General features: G+C 43.9%; 4 protein-coding genes across 35 annotated transcripts in view; 1 reads left to right on the top strand and 3 right to left on the bottom strand.

Moving 5' to 3' along the window:
• Positions 1-1,845, bottom strand: part of TDRD12 (tudor domain containing 12) — a 70,628-nt gene extending 68,783 nt beyond the window's left edge. For 3 of the 21 annotated variants that reach the window (XR_015275526.1, XR_015275525.1, XR_015275524.1), the window contains exon 1: positions 1,264-1,465. Coding sequence is in view for 10 of the 21 variants with exons in the window: in XM_086848136.1 (XP_086704262.1) it covers positions 1,264-1,435 (172 nt within the window). In the remaining 11 variants the exon portion in view is untranslated. Of the gene's footprint in view, positions 1-634; positions 1,233-1,263 lie in introns of those variants that run through there. The other 18 variants (XR_015275529.1, XM_086848135.1, XR_015275523.1 and 15 more) reach the window with 12 other exon arrangements.
• A 1,268-nt stretch (positions 1,846-3,113) lies between these two features.
• On the bottom strand, positions 3,114-8,090 carry NUDT19 (nudix hydrolase 19). Its single transcript, XM_023934971.2, has 3 exons — positions 7,314-8,090; positions 5,340-5,547; positions 3,114-4,328 (listed from the first exon to the last, which is right to left on the bottom strand). The coding sequence occupies exons 1-3, from the start codon at positions 7,995-7,997 to the stop codon at positions 4,102-4,104; spliced, it is 1,119 nt and encodes a 372-aa protein (XP_023790739.2). The 5' UTR covers positions 7,998-8,090; the 3' UTR covers positions 3,114-4,101.
• ANKRD27 (ankyrin repeat domain 27) overlaps positions 8,046-19,044 on the top strand; it is a 52,676-nt gene continuing 41,677 nt past the window's right edge. For 2 of the 12 annotated variants that reach the window (XM_086848142.1, XM_086848153.1), the window contains exon 1: positions 18,493-18,916. The gene's annotated coding sequence lies outside the window, so the exon portion shown is untranslated. Of the gene's footprint in view, positions 8,169-14,173; positions 14,360-18,492; positions 19,003-19,044 lie in introns of those variants that run through there. The other 10 variants (XM_086848141.1, XM_086848152.1, XM_086848143.1 and 7 more) reach the window with 7 other exon arrangements.
• RGS9BP (regulator of G protein signaling 9 binding protein) lies at positions 14,361-18,539 on the bottom strand. Its single transcript, XM_023934840.2, has one exon. It carries the CDS (start codon positions 18,311-18,313, stop codon positions 17,600-17,602), a length of 714 nt encoding a protein of 237 aa, XP_023790608.1. The 5' UTR covers positions 18,314-18,539; the 3' UTR covers positions 14,361-17,599.

Raw genomic sequence — 19,044 nt, forward strand, 5'->3', positions numbered from 1 at the left:
ATTTCAAAGGGTTCAAACCAGCTTTCTTAATGAGGGACTCTGTTAAAGCCTAATTAGGATTTGCAATCCATGCTGCATCTTCTCCACTCAAAGGCCAGCAAAAATAAGCTGATCACAGACAAGGGCTGCTACAACCTACCTACACGACCAAATGGATGGAAACACCAGAGGAGAGTATTTACAACTTTAAAAAAAATCCCACAGCATAATGCAAAAGAGGAATCTCAAACTTAGCACTCAAGTTTAATGTCACAGATTTTTATTATTATTTCACATACAGCTGTCTGCACTAGTACATACCAGACCTAGGAGCTACAACAGAATAATGAAACTTCCAGAAGTTAACTGGCATTTCATTTTGGCACAAACCAAAATGAAATCACATCGTGGTGTCATCACTGCAGTGTCTAACTTACAACTTAAAAGAATTAACACTGAAACTAGGTGCCTAATGAACTGTTTCAGAAAAGGAAATTGAAGACATTGTCCTTCCGCTTCCAAAGCTGCTGCTGAACAAGCCAGACTTGAGCACCAACACAGCTACCCTGCGGTGACAGACAGTGACAAGGCAAGCACCGATCATTCCCAGTTTTACAGGACAATGGAACAGCTGAAACGGCTGCAGCAGCTTTACCCAAGATCATTTAACACAAGCGAAGCTCCCGAGTTACGCACTCGTTTCTAACACTGCACTGTAACACAGTGTAACGAGAGACACGGGGCTGCCTCAGACACTTAAAGCACACTTTTCTTTCAGCACTAACACGTGAAGGGCATAAATAATTTCTGCTGAAGTCTCAGGTTAACGAATGCAAGCCCACTAAATGGCCCATCAATGTGGCAGGGATGCAGCACACCCACAGAAAAGGCCAGCATTCCAGATCCGCTCCGAATAACATTCCCAATTTGTTAAGAACGGAGTAGGAAAAACACCGCTTGCTCAAATGCCCCATCTATCACTACATAGTATTTTAACCTGTAAAAAAAAAATAAGTCACTAGAACCCTCGCCCCGACGTGCTGCATTAACGCAGACCCAGAGCGGGTGGAAGGAGCCTCTGCAGCCCCGCCGGAGTGCGCCAGCACTCCCAGCGAGCACAGCTCGGCCCCTCTGCCCAGCCGTGCTCCAGCTTAAAACCCTGGAGCCGCACAGCGAGGGAACAGCGCAACGGCAGCAGGGGCTTTATAAACCACCTTCTTCGCTTTACTCCCCATTTCCCCTTGTCCTGCCATAGAACCACGCTGTTCCCCGTAGAAACAAGACCTCGTTCATCCGGCGCTCCCAGGCTCCACACACGACACGGCCCGGCCCTCACTCCCGCCCGCTGCCCACAGAACCTTCCAGAAGGCGCTTCCCTCCGCTCCTTCCAGAAAGCTCCAGCGCTCCCGCCTCCAGAACCACCCCCGGGGCGGGCTCCGGGCCCGGCGCGGCCCATTCCCGGCTCCTCAGGGGCGGCTTGTGGCCAATGGCACAGCCGGCTGGTCCCCGGTGTGAAATACACCTGAAACGCGGCAGGAAATCTAATGAAGTACAGGGAACTCCATCGTCTTGCTTTTTGTATAAAATGGAAACCGAACTCACTGTGAAAGAATAAAACCCTTTGTTACTGCAAACAACTTGAAATCGAGAATATTCAATTAGGACTTGAGGGAAATTGTTACAATAAATCTTTGGGGTTTGGGATTGATTTCAGGCTAAAAGTCGCTGTAGCAGAGGCACTCGTGAAATAGTGCTAGCTCTTTGGAAATACTGGTAGTTCTTAACTAATACAGCGACAAAACAGCTGTAGCACCAAGAAATAAATGGAGAAGTGGAAAGGGTTCATAGGTATCTGCCCCTGTGGAAGTGTGAAATAAGTTAGTCTAAGTCCTTAGTGTAGTTCTTAGCTCTGCAGGAAGATGTAAGCCCAACCAGACAGAGAGAACCCTCACCTAACACAAGTGCCAAAACTCTGCATTTTCCACACACTTGGCATCACTCCTGCACTCCTCCCCTGCCCACATTCCCATATCCACGGTCCTGCAGTGCCCTGGGTGCTAAAGTTTAGCAAAATATTTTCTTGTAACACACACTTTCTACCATAAAAGTAAACTGTTAGAATAACCATAAAGGGCAGAACAATTTTAAAAAAATATTAAAAAAAATGTGTATTTTAATTCATGATCTTGAGGGATATGGTCCAGATGAATAAAGGTTCTAGGAGAGCACATTGTCACTTGTTTAAGGAACTATTGGACGAGAACTCCTGGAAACTGCCCTCAGGGATAAAGGAGAAGAAGAGAGCTGGCAGCTCTTTAAGCATCTTTTCCTTGAAGCACAAAAGTTCTTGAATTCTCACAGGAAATCAGACCAGGCAGGCAGGAGACCAGTGAAGCTGAGTAGGACCCTTCTGGTATGGCTCAAGTACAAGAAAGAAATGCACAGGCACTGGAAATGGGAATATGTATCCATAGGGGAGAATACAGGGATGGTGCTTGGGGGTATAGGAATGGGATCAGGAGAACTAAGGCACAGTTGGAGCTGAATGTAGCAAGGGATCTGAAAAAACAATAAGAGCTCCCAGAGGTATATTGGTTAGAAAAGGAGAACTTAAACAAATGTACACCCCCAATACTTCAGTGACAATCCACATGGAGAGGGCTGACAGGTTTTTTTGACGTTTGACTTGTGGCTGTTTTTGCTGCAGTCATGCTTCCCACATTTCCCACGTCCCTAAACTACAAGGTTAGGATATAAAGTACTTTCCTTTTTAAGAGTTCAAGACCATCTGAGAAGCCTGAGCATAGAGAAGTCCCTGGGACTCGATGAGATGCATCTGAGGGATGCATCTGAGGGAATTGGCAAGTGTGGGTCCTAGGGTGCTCTCCACTGCATTGGAGAAGTCAGGGCAGGCAGGCGAAGTCTCCGGTGACTGGAGAAAAGGGAATGTCACTCCCAGCCAGAATATTCCAAAGGTGTTCTGCTTCACATGGTCATTGCTCAGCACAGGCTTACAAACCTCATCAGGGTCTGCAAAACCAGCAACAGCCTGGGTATGTTGTGAGTGAGAAGAGAAAGACACACCTTTTTTCAGTTTTTTTTTTAATCCAAATAAATGCTACAAACCAGTTCAGTGTAATTGTTGCAAAAGGTTTTTATTGAAACACAGAACAAAAGCTGTAACAAAGCTTTCTGAACAACTTTACTGACTAACCTGAAGTCATCATTCATTCTCCTCCCACATAAAGAATTTATAAAACTGCTCTATTGACTCCACTTACTGCATAAAGCACAAATCCAACAAAACAAAAATCCAAACCAAAAGTTAAGCAGCAAGTTTTCCTCTGAAGTTCTTAAATCTCAGTTATATTAGTAAAATAGTGAAGAAGCAAAAAGTGGGATGTTAGAATATGGAAGTGGGTAGTTCAAGGAGGATATTATTTCCTTAAGTTGTTATCTTTTAGGAGCTAAAAATTATACTTTTTAATTTTTTTAAATTGCTTTCAACTTGAAGATAAAAAAATATATTGATAAAAAGAATGCACTCAATTCCATAGATGACTTCATTTAAATTAGGTCTACCTTTGAAAATCGTAGTTTTGAATGAATGTTACCATTAGTAGAAAGAATTTAAGTATATAAAATATAATAATTAACTTTATAATATTCTTTTTAAAAGTTCATTTTAGTTAACTTATATATATATATATCTATATATACATTGCTTTTCCCCAGAATGAAAGAAAGAACAGAGTGGGAATTGTCAACAAATATGGAATGGGAGATTTCATTCATTTCTAGACACACACTGCAGTTATCTAGTGGGTAACTTTGGGAAACACAGTAAAAGAATCCTTCAGCTCTTCTCTGCTTGTTCTGAACATAATACATACTTAAATTTTCAGTGAGAAGAGGACCTTTGTGACCCAACAGCGGCATAACTGCTGTTTTTAAAGACTCAAGAGATCAGATACACATAAATGTGACATCACACACACATATATAATGCTTTGGCAGGACGGAGGAACATTCTCGTGACTATTTGGCAACAGTTAAAAAGCACCAAAACCACAGTGAGCATATATGCAATTAAAAATATTCTAGATTTAAACCAAAGACATATTATAATCTGCTATTGTAATCTGAATTGTCACACTTCATCATCAGTGGATTTATGTGCTTATATTTTGCTTGAATATTAACATAGACAGCAAGATTGTTGATGTTTTTTATTACTATCCTGTGAAATGTGCCACCTTCTTTCATGAGATCTTCAACCTTCTTATCTGTTGACAAAGTAATTTTCTTTTCTCCAGTATAATCTGGATCTTCTGGATATAACTCATCTCCTGGTGATAGAAAAACAGATTGTTATAGATTTCCAACCTTATTTTTCAGCCTTTTCATTGAGTGACACTGGAAATTTTTTTAGGATTTATCAGGACATGTAAATCAGTGGAAATGTATTTAACAATGCAAAAGTAAATTGAATCTAAACATCTAAACACCTTCATATTTAAAGATAGAGCCATAAATCTTTTAAGTATGTCAGTGACACTGCAGTGCACTCTGAATGTTCCAGAATGCACTCTATTATCATCCTGATAATATGCTATTAATATGCTATAATGACAGCCTGGGCAGATAGGAGTGTATGAAACGGGTGGAAAACAGGACAAGCACTTCTTCATGTATATAAAGATAGGATTAAGAACAGAAATTTATTTAATTCTATTTTGTTGAAGGAAATAAATGTTTTGCCATATCAAGGCATTACAGTCCTGTGGCAAAAAAAAAAAAAAAAAAAAGCATAATGAAAAACAAACTAAGAAAAGAAGAAAATAATAAATAGTATATGCAGCTTTTCTTAACACTGCATGTACATGATTATGAAATGAGACTTAAGCAGGAGAAATGGCAGAAGGAAGATGACACAGTGAATGGTTTCACTCCACTACCTTATCCCCGCAGCTGGGAGATGTGATACTGCAGATGTGCTCGATTCCCTTCTCCTTACAAAGTGATAACTGAAGTAAAGAATTCCCACTGAAAAGGACTAAACAGAAGAAATTCTAACACATTCTTCTGGTTACAGAAAGCTGAAATGCCAGAATTTCTTCACAAACACACATATGATGACAATGGTGAGACAATGAGATCATGAGTAACTAAGAAATAACTGTGCTGTCTGATCCCCTGGCTTGTCTCTGACTGCAGCAAGCAAGGTAGAAACAGCATGCAGTAACTTGACTTAGAAGAGTATTGTCCTTACACTTAAGGAGGGTTTATGTCATCTGGCTTCAGCACACAGCATTCAGGAGATGCTGTATATTTAGAAGAGCCCTCCAGCGTGTCCTTACCCGGCAGCAGCTGGATGAATCCATCTGCAGCACTCAGCATCACCGGCATCCAGCGCTCACAGCCCTCGAGAGCGCGCGCAGAGCTGAACTTCTGGAGCTCCCCGAGGGAAGAGAAGTTGCACAGCCTGCAGAATTCATAAAACTGAGGTGGAGGAAACCAGATCTCTTGAGACTTAAAGCGTTCAATGGCTTCTGGAGGCGATGACCACTGGAAAATGAAAACAAGTCCTGAAATAATAGTTTCGGCAGCAGATAGAAAGTCTGAATAAACTGAAAGGTCATTTAGCAAGGAAGTCTGTACAGCAAAGAAGCTTGCAACAGACCTTTTCTTCTGAACACAATAAAAGCCATGTATAAACTATACCAAAGTAATAACATTCTTAAAATTGAAATACATAAGCAATCTATGAAAGGTACTCATTTTCCCAATAAAAGTAAGTTTTTATTTTATACACAGACATTCCAGGATTAAAAACTGACATTTGTTTCAGGGGCATGACTAAAGGTTTACTGAAACTAGCAGAAAACATTAAACTCACTACTACCAGAGGCTGCCACTGATGCTTTAAGAATTAAAAGTATCTCTAAACATCTGCTTCTTAGAAGCACTGTTTTTAGAGTGTGAACACCCAGCTATTCATGCTAATTTTGCATATTTAAACTATTGGTAATCTTCATTTCATCTCAAATGGTGAATTTAATAATACGTGCATAATTGTCTGCAGCAGATTTATGCTGTTATTAACAAAATTACAACATGTACTCTTGAAAGTAAGGTTTCGGGTACTTTTAAATTTCTGCAGCAGAATTTGTTAAACAAATGCATATAGCAATATCAGTAATACCAAAATTGTTAGGTAGGCTTTTACAGAACTGTCTGGTTTCTCATCTACTTCTGACTTGTAATCAAACTTTTCAGAATCCTAGAAAAACTTAAAGACCCTAATGTACCTGACCTTGAGCTCTTGTAGAGCTTCGTGAATTTTGTCACTTTTACACACTCAATTTAAAAAAACAAATAAAAGTAAAAAAAAGAAATCTAAGCTTCAAAATTTTTACCAGACTATTTCAACAAGTTTGCATATTACTTAAAATATTCCAACTCCAAAAGACAAAAATTACTAGCATCTCATGCAGTCCTGGAATATACCTGGATATACCTACTGTATGGATCTCTCCCAGCATGCTGAGGAGATATGACAACCCTGGACTATACTGCAGGAATGAATGTAAAAAAATGGTATTTGTCAATGGCCTTTGAAAGATTCAGTAATTCACGGTGAAAGGGATCTGATGTGACACGGATCATGTACAATGACCTCACAAAAACCCCCTCCCGACAGCTGCTGCAGCTGCACCTCTGGTGATGGTGGCAGCTCCAGGTGTCCAGGGGAGAGGGGCACCGTGCAGGTAAAAACTCCCTTCCCTTTCCTCAGGTCTCAAGGAGCTTTATCGGGAGGGTTTTGATTGATCTGGAGAAGAGTCAGTTCTGTGGAGACCTCACAGCACCTTCCAGTATCTGAAGGGACTGCAGGGAAGCTGGAAAGGGACTCTGTCAGATACTGAAGTGACAGGACAAGGAGTACAATGGGTACAAATCGAAACAGGGGACTTTTAGATTAGGAATTAGAAGGCTGTTAGGGTGGTTTTTACTGTTAGGGTGGTGGGACCCTGGCACTGGCTTCCCAGAGAAGCTGTGGATGCCCCTGGATCCCTGTGTGCAAGGCCAGGCTGGACGGGGCTTGAAGCAACTTGGTCTGGCGGAAGGTGTCCTGCCCATGGCGGGGGTAGGACGCAATGATCTTTAAGGTCCATTCCAACCCCTACCATTCTATGATTCTACGCCCGTTCGAAATGCAAGGGCACAGTCACGGCAGAGCTGGGGGCCGTGGGAGAAGGTCTCGGGCAGGAGCGCTCATCTCGACACCCCCGGCCGGGCTGTGCCGCATCCCGGGCACCCCCAGCCCCTCTTACCAGCACAGCTGTCACCTCCTGGTCGTCCTGTGAGACGTGGGGCGGCCGCTCCTCCAGGCAGCACAGGTAGAAAGCCGTGTCATAGCGGCGGCCGCCGCGGCCGGCCCTGCCCACGGGTGTCAGCCAGTTGCTCCACTCGTGCAGGGCCCAGATGTTGGGCGCACAGCCCAGGTGCCGGCACAGCCGCAGGAAGCAGGACGCGTCCTGCCGCACCTGGCGCCGCCACTCCCCGAGCTCGGCGGCGGGCGGCAGGCGCTCGGCGGGCAGCGGCGGGGCCGGCCCGCGCCCCGGCACCAGCAGCAGGATCCCCGCCTCCTCGAAGGTCTCCCTGAGAGCGCAGATGCGGAAGGCGACTTCCCCCGGCAGCTGCGAACCCAGGCTCTCCCGGTCGGTGGCGAAGATCGGGGCGCGGCTGCCGCCGGGCGGCGGCGGCTTCACGGCGCCCAGCCCGCAGAGCGGCGAGGCGGGCAGCAGCCCCAGCCACTCGGCGGAGAAATCTGCCGGTTCCGCCAGCCCACCCGGGAACACGTGGGCGCCGGGCATGAAACCGCTGCGGGAGCTCCGGCGCAGCAGCAGCAGCTCGTAGTCGAAGGGGCCGAGCGGCGAGCGCGGCGGCCGGCCCGGCGTGCCCGCCGCCAGCAGCAGCGTGGCCGCCTCCCGCCAGTGCCGCAGCCGCGGGTTCATCTCGGCGGGGCTGAGGGCGCTGGGGCAGCCGCGCTCAGCGGCGAGGCCGGGCGGCACCGCCGCCTGCGCCCCCGGAGGAGCCACTGCAGGAGCGGGGCGGGACGGCGGCGGGGCGGGCCGCAGGAGGCGGGACAGCGCCGCGATGCCTCAGCCCCCCTCTGCCCTAAGCCGGTAAGTAGCGGGTGTCCTCGGGGCGAAAGCTTAAGGAGATACGAAGGGTATAAGGCAGCGATGGCCGGGAGAAATGAGGCGATGGCTTTAAGTGGCTTGGGGAAGCTGGCGCTTGCTGAGGGCGCGCGGCGCGGGGTGTATTTACAGCACCACGAGGTGTACATGTCGAGGAGCCTCCTCGGAGCCCACAGCCTGAGCACAGCTGAAGGGTCTGTAGTTACAGCCCCGGGAGTCAGCACGGGGTCAGGAGCCAAGAACTCGGATTTGTGTTCGTAATACCGCTGCTGACCCGCCAGCTGGCCTCACAGAAATCTCCTTATCTCAATTCCACCAAGCCATGCAGACAGCAAAAGTCATTCTAGGGCTGTAGTTAAACGTGACAGTTGCCAAGTTGTTTGAATTTGTTCTAGTACATTCCAAATGGCAAGAGGATGCAGAGTTTTAGTTAATTATTACAGAGCTCTTCTGTTTTGAGGTTTATAAGTACCTTGTTACCAGAAGAAAAAATATTCAGCAAGGTAACAAAACCTTGAAAGGTTCTTTGAACCTTTAGGAAATGTTTTATTTTGTTAATTGATTTTGATACGTCAATTTTCTTTAATTTGTAAGAAATTTAAGCAGAAAAAAGCTGATGACACTGGTTGAGAAGTTTTGCAAGAATGGTATTTTGCATGTAACACAGAAAACCCTTCTCCTATCCATAACCCTTCTCTTGCCAGATTGCATTTGGCAAATACCCACATACCTGTACATGCTTCTGACAAATCTCTCAATCTGATTTTATATTTGAGCTTGCACTTGATGCATGTGAGATGTGTGTCAGTGGAACTGAAATGAAGTTTAGAAGCAACTGAAGCAGTGGGATGCTGGATCAAGTCAATTGACAAACCCAAAAATGACCTTGAGGTGTGCCCAGACACAGCTGAGCCGTAAGCTCACCCTGGTGCTAGGCTGCAGTGGGCAAAGCAGGTCAGCCAAGGCAGCTGATGCTGCTAAAATGAATGGCCAAACAGACAGGACTGCCTCCCTCTCCTTCCCTTATCACCAAATACACAAGCAAAACCAATGATATCTTGTAACCTGAGCAGCCCCTTTTCTCACTAATTTAATCTATTTTGCTCATCAGTAATTACCACCTTAGGCAGTTGAAGCACAAAGTTCATTAATTTGTTATTTAGACTTTGAATCTCAAATCATGACATTCATCTTGATATTTGTTTGCCTTTTGCACTCTTTGTGCCGTTAACTATTTCGCTGTGTTAAGCATACATCTTGTTAGGAATGTGCTTTGTCTAAAAGCTGATTTACTGTTGAAATATTAATAAACTGCTGAGGTTTTTCAAGATTTAACATCCAATGAGCTTGATGGTTGATCAAAAAGATTTAGGGGCCATTATGTCAGATCATTTCAGCATAAAGGCATTTTAAGTAGAAAGTACTCATGTACCAATAATGAATGGTGTCACTTTCAAATCAGATATAATACCAACACATATACAAAACTGTCTTACTATGGCAAAAATGTGATGTCTGGTAGCCCTGGAACATAGTTCCAGAACATATGTAGGGAAACCTGATACCAGAGAATAGCAAGGATTATAGTGTTATCTTAAGTATCTAACTGGAATATTTGTTTGGGTCTTTTTTATCTTGGACAGTCTAAAGGCTCACAAGTGCTAGTATGGAAAGCAGGGATACCCTAGCAAACAAAGAATAGGATCATAGAATGGTCTGGGTTGGAAAAGACGTTTAAGATCACTTGGTTTCCCCTTCTGTAGTGGGCAGGGACACCTTCCACTATCCCAGGTTGTGCCAAGCCCCAGTATCCAACCTGGACTTAGATACTTCCAGGGGCAGCCACAGCTTCTCTGGACAAGCTGTTCAGTGCCTCATCGCCCTCACAGGGAACGATTTCTTCCCAATATCCTGTCTAAACCTGCTCTCTCTCAGTGTGAAGCCATTCCCCCTTGTCACTCCAGGCTCTTGTAAATTGTTTTTCATCTTTCTTGCAGGCTCCCTTCAGGCACTAGAAGGGCACAATTAAGTCACCCTGAAGTTTCTCATCTCCAGGCTGAACAATCCCATTTCTCTCAGCCTTTCCTCATAGCAGACATGCTTTATTCTCCTGATCAGCCTGGTGGCTTCCTATGGTTTCATTGGCATCTGCCTCATGGGTCTGGTTCTGTAGGCGTTCTTGCAGGGGAGTGGAAATGGGATGTGTGGCTGGCACAGTGCTGTGGCTCAGACACCCAGAGCATGCCAGGGCTGGGGTTACAGCTCTGTTCAAGACTGAGCTCAGCATCTAGAGCAGTTCTTTGGGCCAAAGACAGCCAAGTGCAGCTAAGTTAAACTTCTTCCCTACTCAATTTGTTGCATTTTCCCGCACAGTTCTGGAGTATTTAAGTCATCCGTTAAGCAGGTGCCATTCCTTACCTGAGGGTCACCAGATTCACCCTATTGCTGGCAGTTTCTTTGACTTCCTTTCAGAATTGTCTTAGCAAGAGTAGTTCAGTATTCATTCACAAAGCTGAAATCATCTCATGTGAAATTGCAGGAGGGTGTGAGTCTTCAACTGACACAGGACTGGAGGTTGCAGGAGGATCTGAGAATGAACACTCAGAAACTTTGTGAGCAAAGATAAAGGATGCAAAGGGATGTTTTGTCGCCTTCCAGTTCCCTGCTAAAAAAGGCAAAAGATCAGCTCTTTGAGTGTGTGTATTTTCCCCCTCAAAGCTATAGCTGACCTGCTGGAGGTAGCTCACATGAATATAGAACTATTGTTAAAGGCAAATTAGATGGAAGGTTATCTATAGAGCATGTTTCTTCATCTCCAACTTAGATGATTTTTTTCTTCAATATATTCTGCTATAATGCAGAGCTTATCTCACTTGTACTTAAATATTCTATATCTTTATGAGTGATTTCAGAAAAAAAGAGAAAATCTGAGAAAATCTGTCTATTGACTAAAAAGAAAAATAAAAAAAACCCCAGCTAACTTCATACAAAATGATATTCCAACAAATTAGGCAGATGAAAAAACTAGGTTACAGATAGTATTAACACCTGGAACTGGTCTACTTCCAACAGATGCATAATGTATTACACATCTTATGGAAATGGAAATTATGGTTCTAATTCTGCAGCTTTTAGTTATGTGGATAGTTTTCACACATGTAATTTCTTGCCAGACTGCCTACTGGTGACTTGTTTGAGGAAACATTTGGAGCACAACTTCCAGGACCCAGAATTCAAATATGTGTATCTTAAGTTACACCTGCAATTAGCATATTAGATTAAGTTGCTAAGAGAGTATCATGTTTGATGTCCCTGGCAGTCCTCAGTCATTTTATATGGTATAAATAGTTAACTATTTTCTTTTTTTTTTTTTTCTTATTTCTCCTTTCTTGTTGTTTTTCTGTTTGTTTGTTTGTTTTGTTTCTTTTTTTTCCCCAAGGTTTATGCTATTTTTGTACTGATTTTTCTGGATCACAGAAAGGAATTGCATTTGAAATGTTTTCCCCAAGACAATTATAGATGATTGTAAGATAGGAGGTTTACTATTCTTTCAAAAGCCCCATGATTTTTAAAGTCAGTTTTTTGGCTGTGTGGTTGCTTAGTGCTGTGGCACATCAGTGAGTTCAACTGTGTGTGTTATTTGAACATTTGTGTGTGACAGACAGACCAGACTGATCAGAGACTCCAGTGATAATTTCATGCACAGTGGAAATGATCAAAATAACACATCACATTTATACCACAACTGTGACTTCCAATTCTGTGCAGCTGCAAAGCAACCCAGATTTGAGAGGATTTGTGAGTTTGTTTAATTTGATGGAGATTTAAGTATATGATAAATAATGTCATGCAATGCAGTGTAAATAAAACATATAATTCAAGGAAAGAGAACAAAACAAAAAACCCACCTGACCCTGTGGAGGGTTGAGAAGTCAGTTTCTGTCACTCTGGTAAATCACAGTAGATATTCTCACAAATGACTGGAACTGAGCAATAGACATAATTGTGTTTGGTAAGTGGCCTCTGTGGGTGACACTTTCGGAGAGGTTGTGATTGGATTTGTTTGCCTACGTGGCTTGCAGTCACATTGCTTCCAGCATGAAACGCTCGTGCTGGGCTGGCTGAGAGGATCCAGCAGAGCCCTGATGCTGGTTAAATGCCATGTGACTTTCCACCTTTCCACAGGTTCAGCAGTGGCAGCTGCTACAGCTTCATCCCAACTGCAGCCACTACCTCAGTACAGTGAGCTGTAAGCATGGGTGGTGGAACCCCGCCATGTGGGACTGCCTTCTTCCAGGAGAAAGTCATTTGTAATGTGAAACCGAGGGAGATAAGGATTGTCTTTTGTAAAATGGATAGCAACATGTAGCAAATCAAAATATTTTTACTCTTACTCTGTAATAAGAGCTAATAAGAGAATGGATAGTCAGTTCCACTCAGGGATATTTATATCATCTGTCCCATTGGGCATAAGGTTTTCCTTTTTTATAGGGAAGCTGTAGTTTAACATTGGGATGCTGTTGTATATAACAAAAAGCAAACTTTGGTATTTACTACATACATACACCTCCTTTCCTTTTTTTTGTTCTTCCATAAACACATGTGGATAATTTTATATGAAAGACATTCTTTTCTAATTCCACTTTTATGGTACACTTACTGTAGCAAATGCTACTCACGTGTGAACTATTTTGTCCAGATCTCTTCCTGCATTAAAAGACTTACATAATCGTATTGAGAGAAAGCACTTAGAGATCTGTAATCCACTGGTCTTACTGAATGACTTTTTACATAATGAAAATCTGTGAAGGGTAAATATGTTGACTAGGAGTTCCATTAGCACTTAAATAGAAGGTATTTCTGGAAAGCAAATATAAACAACACAAACCTTCCAGAGATGGAAAAGCAAGCCTGTAACCAATCCTCTCTACAAACAATAAGCATGTGTTTAATTTTTAATCTGAAAGCTATTTACATCAGTCATTTAGTCCAGTCTTAAATAATTGCATTACTGTAAAAAATATTTTCATACTTACATGAAGAATTTTGAAACTAATTTTATTTTATATTCATAGTGCTGAACTTTGATGTAACATTGTTTGCAACATCAGGAAAATAACTTTAATTATGGTCCTGTGTTCCTTTTGTTACTAAACTAGAAAACAGCGTAATGGGTTTTTATGGTGATAGACTGGAAATCCTGGAATGAAATTACAAATTGCTGTGTTTAAGACTCAGTTCTGATGGTTTGATACAACTGTTGATCCTTATTGCTACCAACAGCACAGGACAAAGTTTCACACTCCTTAGGTCATGTTTATCTTTTGCTAAAGTAAATGCCGGCTTTGCTGACTGAGAGACAGTTTGGATCCTAACACAAGGAGAATCCAACTGTTAGTCCAGTCTAGTCTGGTTTTCAGGTTGTCCAAGCCAATGGTTCTGTACTTAATGCTGGACAACCAGTGCTGAAGGCAGAATCATCTGTTTGTCTAAATGTTATTGTAGCTGTTTCCTAAGGCAGTGTGAGTTAAGCTACATCACTATTCAGCTTTGGGAGCTGGAGAAGGCTGTTTTTAATGTTAACAAATCTAATGAGAGGGCTTAGCATGTTTTTATTACTGTGCTTGAAACAGGAACTTTAGTTTAGAAGAGCCTACTACAGATAATCTGTATTAATAGTCCAGCTTTTCACAGTGATAGAATGATTTGAGTTGGAAGAGACCTTGAAGATCACCTGTTTTCAACCATGGGCAGGGACACCTTCCACCAGACCAGATTGTGCCAAGCCCTGTCCAGCCTGGCCTTGAACATTGCCGTGGATGGGGCAGCCACAGCTTCTCTAGACAGCCTGTGCCAGGGTCTTCCCACCCTCACAGGGAACAGTTCCTTCCCAGTATCTCATCTGAATCTGCTCTGTCAGTGTGAAGCCATTCACAATTCCCCTTGTGACTCCATCCCTTGTAAACAGGCTCTCTCCATCTTTCTTGCAGGCTCCCTTCAGGCACTGGAAGGACACAGTTAAGTCACCCCAAAGTTTGTCTTCTCCATGCTGAACAATCCCAATTCTCCCAGCCTTTTCTCACAACAGAGGTTCTTTATCCCTCCTACTTTGTGGCCTCCTCTGGACTTGCTCTGACAGATTTTGTTTGGTTTGAATTACTGCTGCAAGCAAACCAGTAAGTTATAAGGAAGTACTTTATTTTAAGTTAAATAAATAGTGACAGGAACAGGTTTGCATTATTCAAAGTGTAGAAAATACCAACCATGCACAGGCAAAACCAGTGTAATTCAAGTTGGGAGTAAGATTTTAGTATACAGCAAATTTAATGTGTGTATTCTGTAAATAAAAACAAAAGAACTGAAGTAGATCAACACTGATATTAATTAAGCAACGACCGTCTGCTTTTGTACTATAATTACATTCTCACCAGTCAACATGAGAGTATGTGCTTTTTCATCATGCTCTTTCATTATAGAGTATTTTGAAGTATGAATTCCCATTTTTCACTTACAAAGTAGCATTTCCAGTCTCCTTCCAGTTGCATTCCAATAGCAGGAAAAAATGAAGACTGCAAATCTGTATATCTCTATTGCTTAATTTAAAGGAAGCCTCTGTACTTTTGGGCAGTGGTGGTTTTATTTAGTTTTGGTTTTGTGCAGTGTCGTGCCAAACTGTCACGTGGAACAAACACGTGTAGGACACGAATGGCAGCACTTTATCCACACAGACAGTGCCAATCCTCTGTTAGAATTCTACTTAATCTATTAATTTCAGATAGCCTAAATATAAGATGATGCAGATTTTTAGGAACATACTAATAATGAATTAATTTGCAGCCAGCTGTGTCTTAAGATTTGAAAATTCTTTTCCCAAGGCAAATCCTTTAAATAGTAATTCTGTGCATAATCATAATAAAGAAAGACTTGGAGACTATTTATATTCATTTTTTGAGTCCTATATTAAAAAATCCAAATTAAAAAAAAAACCAAAAACAAATGACAATGGATTGCAAACTTCAAGTTTAACAATCCACTGAAGCTTGCTTTTGAAGATGACCTATTAAAAATTCTTCTACACAACTAAGCATGGATAAGCTGTTTATCTATGGTTAGGTGTGTGGAAGATACCAAGATAAAAGATAATGAATGTTGTCAGTGTTACCATTTACTTATTCACCAGAAAACAGACTTGCATTCACAACTTGAGGTTTGAGAACATGTGGTTAAATGGTCTGATTTCATGGGGTTTATGGAGTTTTCAGGAAGCACAGAATAGAGCCCAATGGCTTCTCTACCTTCTTGTGAACTAAGAGTGCAAAAAGTGAGAACATCCACAAGTCCTTAATGACAAGTGCTGGCAATCCAAATAGGTACATTCTGCTGCAGCTTTTACTGTGTTTTCCTTCAGTATGTTTACTTATTGTGACTGTGAAGGAGGTAATCCAATTTAAATGAACACTCAGCAATTACACCTTGTCTAGGCAGGCTGGAACTGTAGCACCGATAAATACCGACCTGGCTTTGTTAGAAAGCTGTCAGGGATCTACAGACATAGATTAACTACATATAAAACATACTCTATGGAATGAGTGAAATACAACAGAAAGGAATGTGGAGTTGTAACACTGAATGCCCAAGAGAATGGAGTTAGACTGGACCAATGTGCAGAGCTCACATTATCCTTCAACATAAGGATAGCCTATATCTTTGAATTCAGGCCTCTGAATTTTTTTCCTCACCTACAAGTGACCAGATTCCAATACACTTTTTTTTCTCCCCATAAATCCAGTTCTTTTAAATTTTAAAGAATAAACTGTTTGCTGAAGTTTTTTGAAGTATGTTTAGTTCTTAATTCAAAAATATTAAAACTATTAGGTGTTTATGTGTGTTGTCAGTTTTATTTAACAAGCATGAAGACTGTTCATAAAACATGTCCAATTGTTACTTTTTGATAATGTGCCTGTAATAATCAATGAAGAAAAATGACTTCTTCAACTCCCAGTATTTTGGGGTCTTTATATTTGGCTGTGGAGTGCCCCATACACCTATGGCACTGTAGCACATGTACCAAGGATTCTTGAACAGACAGTGCGTGTTCAGAGCACTAGAAGGTATCTCCAGAAGTAAAGAATAAATACCATTAACACATAAATCCTTTTTACAAAATATTGTAAAGCTTTTCTGCTAAGTCAGTGTCTTACATGGTTTTACATTTAAATGTTGACAGTTCCACAAGGAAGCACTGGAAAGTTTTATGCTGTTGCATTTCCCTTCCAGAATTGTAGTGTTATCAAATGGGACCAATCCTACAGGGTTCCTGTTTGCCAGTTGATTAATCAGACATGACTGAGCTGTGAAACAGACACATTTTTAGCTTTGTCTGTATTTCTGCAATTTGGGAGCTTGCAGAAATATCCCTGTGTATATACGAGCATCAGTCCCTGCCTGTCAACAGGCGAGGGGATCCCATTGGGAAGGTCTTAACATCATTTCTGTTTGCTAAAATCTATTTTGCCATGTTACTGCATCTGTGGGTAGATTCATTGCTCCTGTTTTCATAGTTAATCGTGGAGTGCAAATTGCTCCTTCAGAAAGAAAAATCAGAACCAGTAGCAAGAATCAGTCTTTCTGCCAGGAAAGATAAAATCGTGGTAAATGTGAATGAAAACAGTGAGGCTTGCTACTATTTTTCTGAATATGCAGAAAATGCATACTCTCCCTTTTTTCTGTCTGGATTTGGAAAGCGATTAGTCATTCACATATGCTGTGCCAATTCATGCAACTGGGTTCCATACAGTCCAGTCTAAATCAACAAACAGTACTTGGTATCAAACATTGTTCTGTTTTCTCCCCCCTCCCCAACCATTAACTTATTTAAAATAGAGGTTGGTTACATTCTTTTACTGGGGTTTTCATCCTTACCCCTTTCCTCCACTCAAGAAATACTTTCTGTATTTCATGGAAAAAAAGAAGTATTCTATTCACTTGGTCAGACAAAACACCCATCAAATTTATGTTACTCTCTAATACTGTAAACAGTGACCAGCAGCAAACACCAGAGCCTAGTGAAGAACAAAAACCACAGGCTTCTGAGAATAGTGACCTATTAATAGCAGGCAAATCCCTGTTACAGCCAGTGGTGATAATACCCTGATACTTCGCTTAACTGTTACAAGTCCAGTAAACGAACACATTCTATTCTGCAGCCTGATTTGCATCCCTTTTCTTCAAAAAGCATGAAGAAATCAATAGTGCATTTTAGGATATCCAGAGGCAAAAGTTCTGCTTTGTTCTTTCAAGTGCTCGCTTAAAACTCTCAGCTCATCCAAGTCACACACTTCAGAAGTAAAGGTGAGGCATGAAAAACTCCAGAGACAGGCTGGAGAGGGATCGCTCCTGCCAGAGCTTGCACCACCCTAAGACAGTTTTACCACACACACTGCCAGGACAATAGCGATAAGGAGGACAGCAGTGAAAATAATCCCAGCTAGAACCTTGCTGATATCGCAGAAAGATTTATTTTCCTCCACAGAGATCATGCCAATAGAGGAAGCACCCACGCTGATGGTGGATTTCAGTTCAGCCCCTGGGTCTTGCTTAGCCTCTACTGTCCACTGGGGGACATTGACCTTCATCTCCATCTCGTACATCATCTCTCCCACCTGGTTGATCTCGTTCTCGAGGTCTTTCAAATCCACCACGTCTATGTTGTGCTCAGCCTCGTATTTCATGTTCTGGACGCTCATGGCGCGGGCGGCCACGCCGGAGGTTCCCCCGCTCATGCCCGTCTGGATCAGGTGTTTTTTGGGGACGTTCAGAGGGAACTCGTGGCCCAGCTCCAGGGCTCTCCTCATGTCGATCTCCAGGATCTCTAGGCACGTGGAGAAAATCACCCATAGCCTCTCGAACTCGGCTTTATCTTCCTTACTCACGGTTTTGTCCTTCAGGACCGTGGTGAGCTTGTTCCTGTTGGCCACCGCCAGCTCCTGAGCTTTCTGCCGGGTTTTCTTGAGCTCCTCCCGCAGGTTCTGGGAGTCCGAGGTGCCGCCGATGGTCAGCACCATGTGCCGGTAGCAGGCGGTGACCTTGTTGAGCGCGTCCAGCAGCGCCTTGCACTCCTCCTTCACCATGGTGGCGGCGGGGGCCGTGCCCGGTGCCGCCCTGCCCGCAGCCGCCCCGACTTACCCGGTGCCGGCCCCCGGGCGCTGCCACAGCCGGGCGCTACCAGCACACATGGCAAGCGCTGCCTCCGGGTCGAGCCTGCATCCAGCACCCCCTTCCCCGCTGGTCAGGCGGCGCCGGCGGCTCCGGGAGCCCGGGCGGGCGGCGGGGAGCCCCGGCGGGCAGGCAGCATCGCTCCCCGCGCCACCGCCGCCTGCAGCGCCGCCGGGGCGGCTCGGTCCGCGCCGCGCTCAGCGGGGCGCTGCTGTTTGAAAAGTGCCAAACGCCGAGGGTGCAGGAGAAAAAAATATGAAATCAGAAACGCCAAGGCTAAAGCTCTGGGGAGCGGCAGCCGGGCACCCGGCGGTCCCCGCCGCCGCCACTTAAGCCGCCCCAGCTGGGCGCCCGCGCGGTCACATGGCGGGGAGCGCCCGGCCCGGCCCTATAAGCCCTCGCAGGCTCCGCCTCCGCAGGCAGCGATCCCGCCGTGCTCCCGGCTCTTCGCCCGCTCCCGCCCGCCTCTGCCCAGCCATTGGCTTCATGCGGCCGCGCCGGGCCCGCCCTGGACCCCGGTAGGGCTCGGCCGGGGCGCGGAGCGGCGGGGGAGGCGGGCGGCGGCGGCTCTGCGGCCGGGGAGCAGGGAGGCGATGGTGTCGGTGTGAGTAGCGCTCCCGCCCCGGGCAGCCTGCGGCTCCCGCTG

The sequence above is a fragment of the Cyanistes caeruleus genome, chromosome 12, assembly GCF_971803275.1.
Source record: "Cyanistes caeruleus chromosome 12, bCyaCae1.hap1.1, whole genome shotgun sequence".
NCBI classification, from domain to species: Eukaryota; Metazoa; Chordata; class Aves; order Passeriformes; family Paridae; genus Cyanistes; species Cyanistes caeruleus.

Coding starts and splice junctions, on each gene's coding strand:
- NUDT19 (XM_023934971.2), bottom strand. CDS start 7,997: ATGAACCCGCGGCTGCGGCACTGGCGGGAGGCGGCCACGCTGCTGCTG. Junction 5,548..7,313: donor AGGAGGTGACAGCTGTGCTG/GTAAGAGGGGCT, acceptor TTCATTTTCCAG/TGGTCATCGCCTCCAGAAGC. Junction 4,329..5,339: donor ATTCATCCAGCTGCTGCCGG/GTAAGGACACGC, acceptor TTCTATCACCAG/GAGATGAGTTATATCCAGAA.
- RGS9BP (XM_023934840.2), bottom strand. CDS start 18,313: ATGGTGAAGGAGGAGTGCAAGGCGCTGCTGGACGCGCTCAACAAGGTC.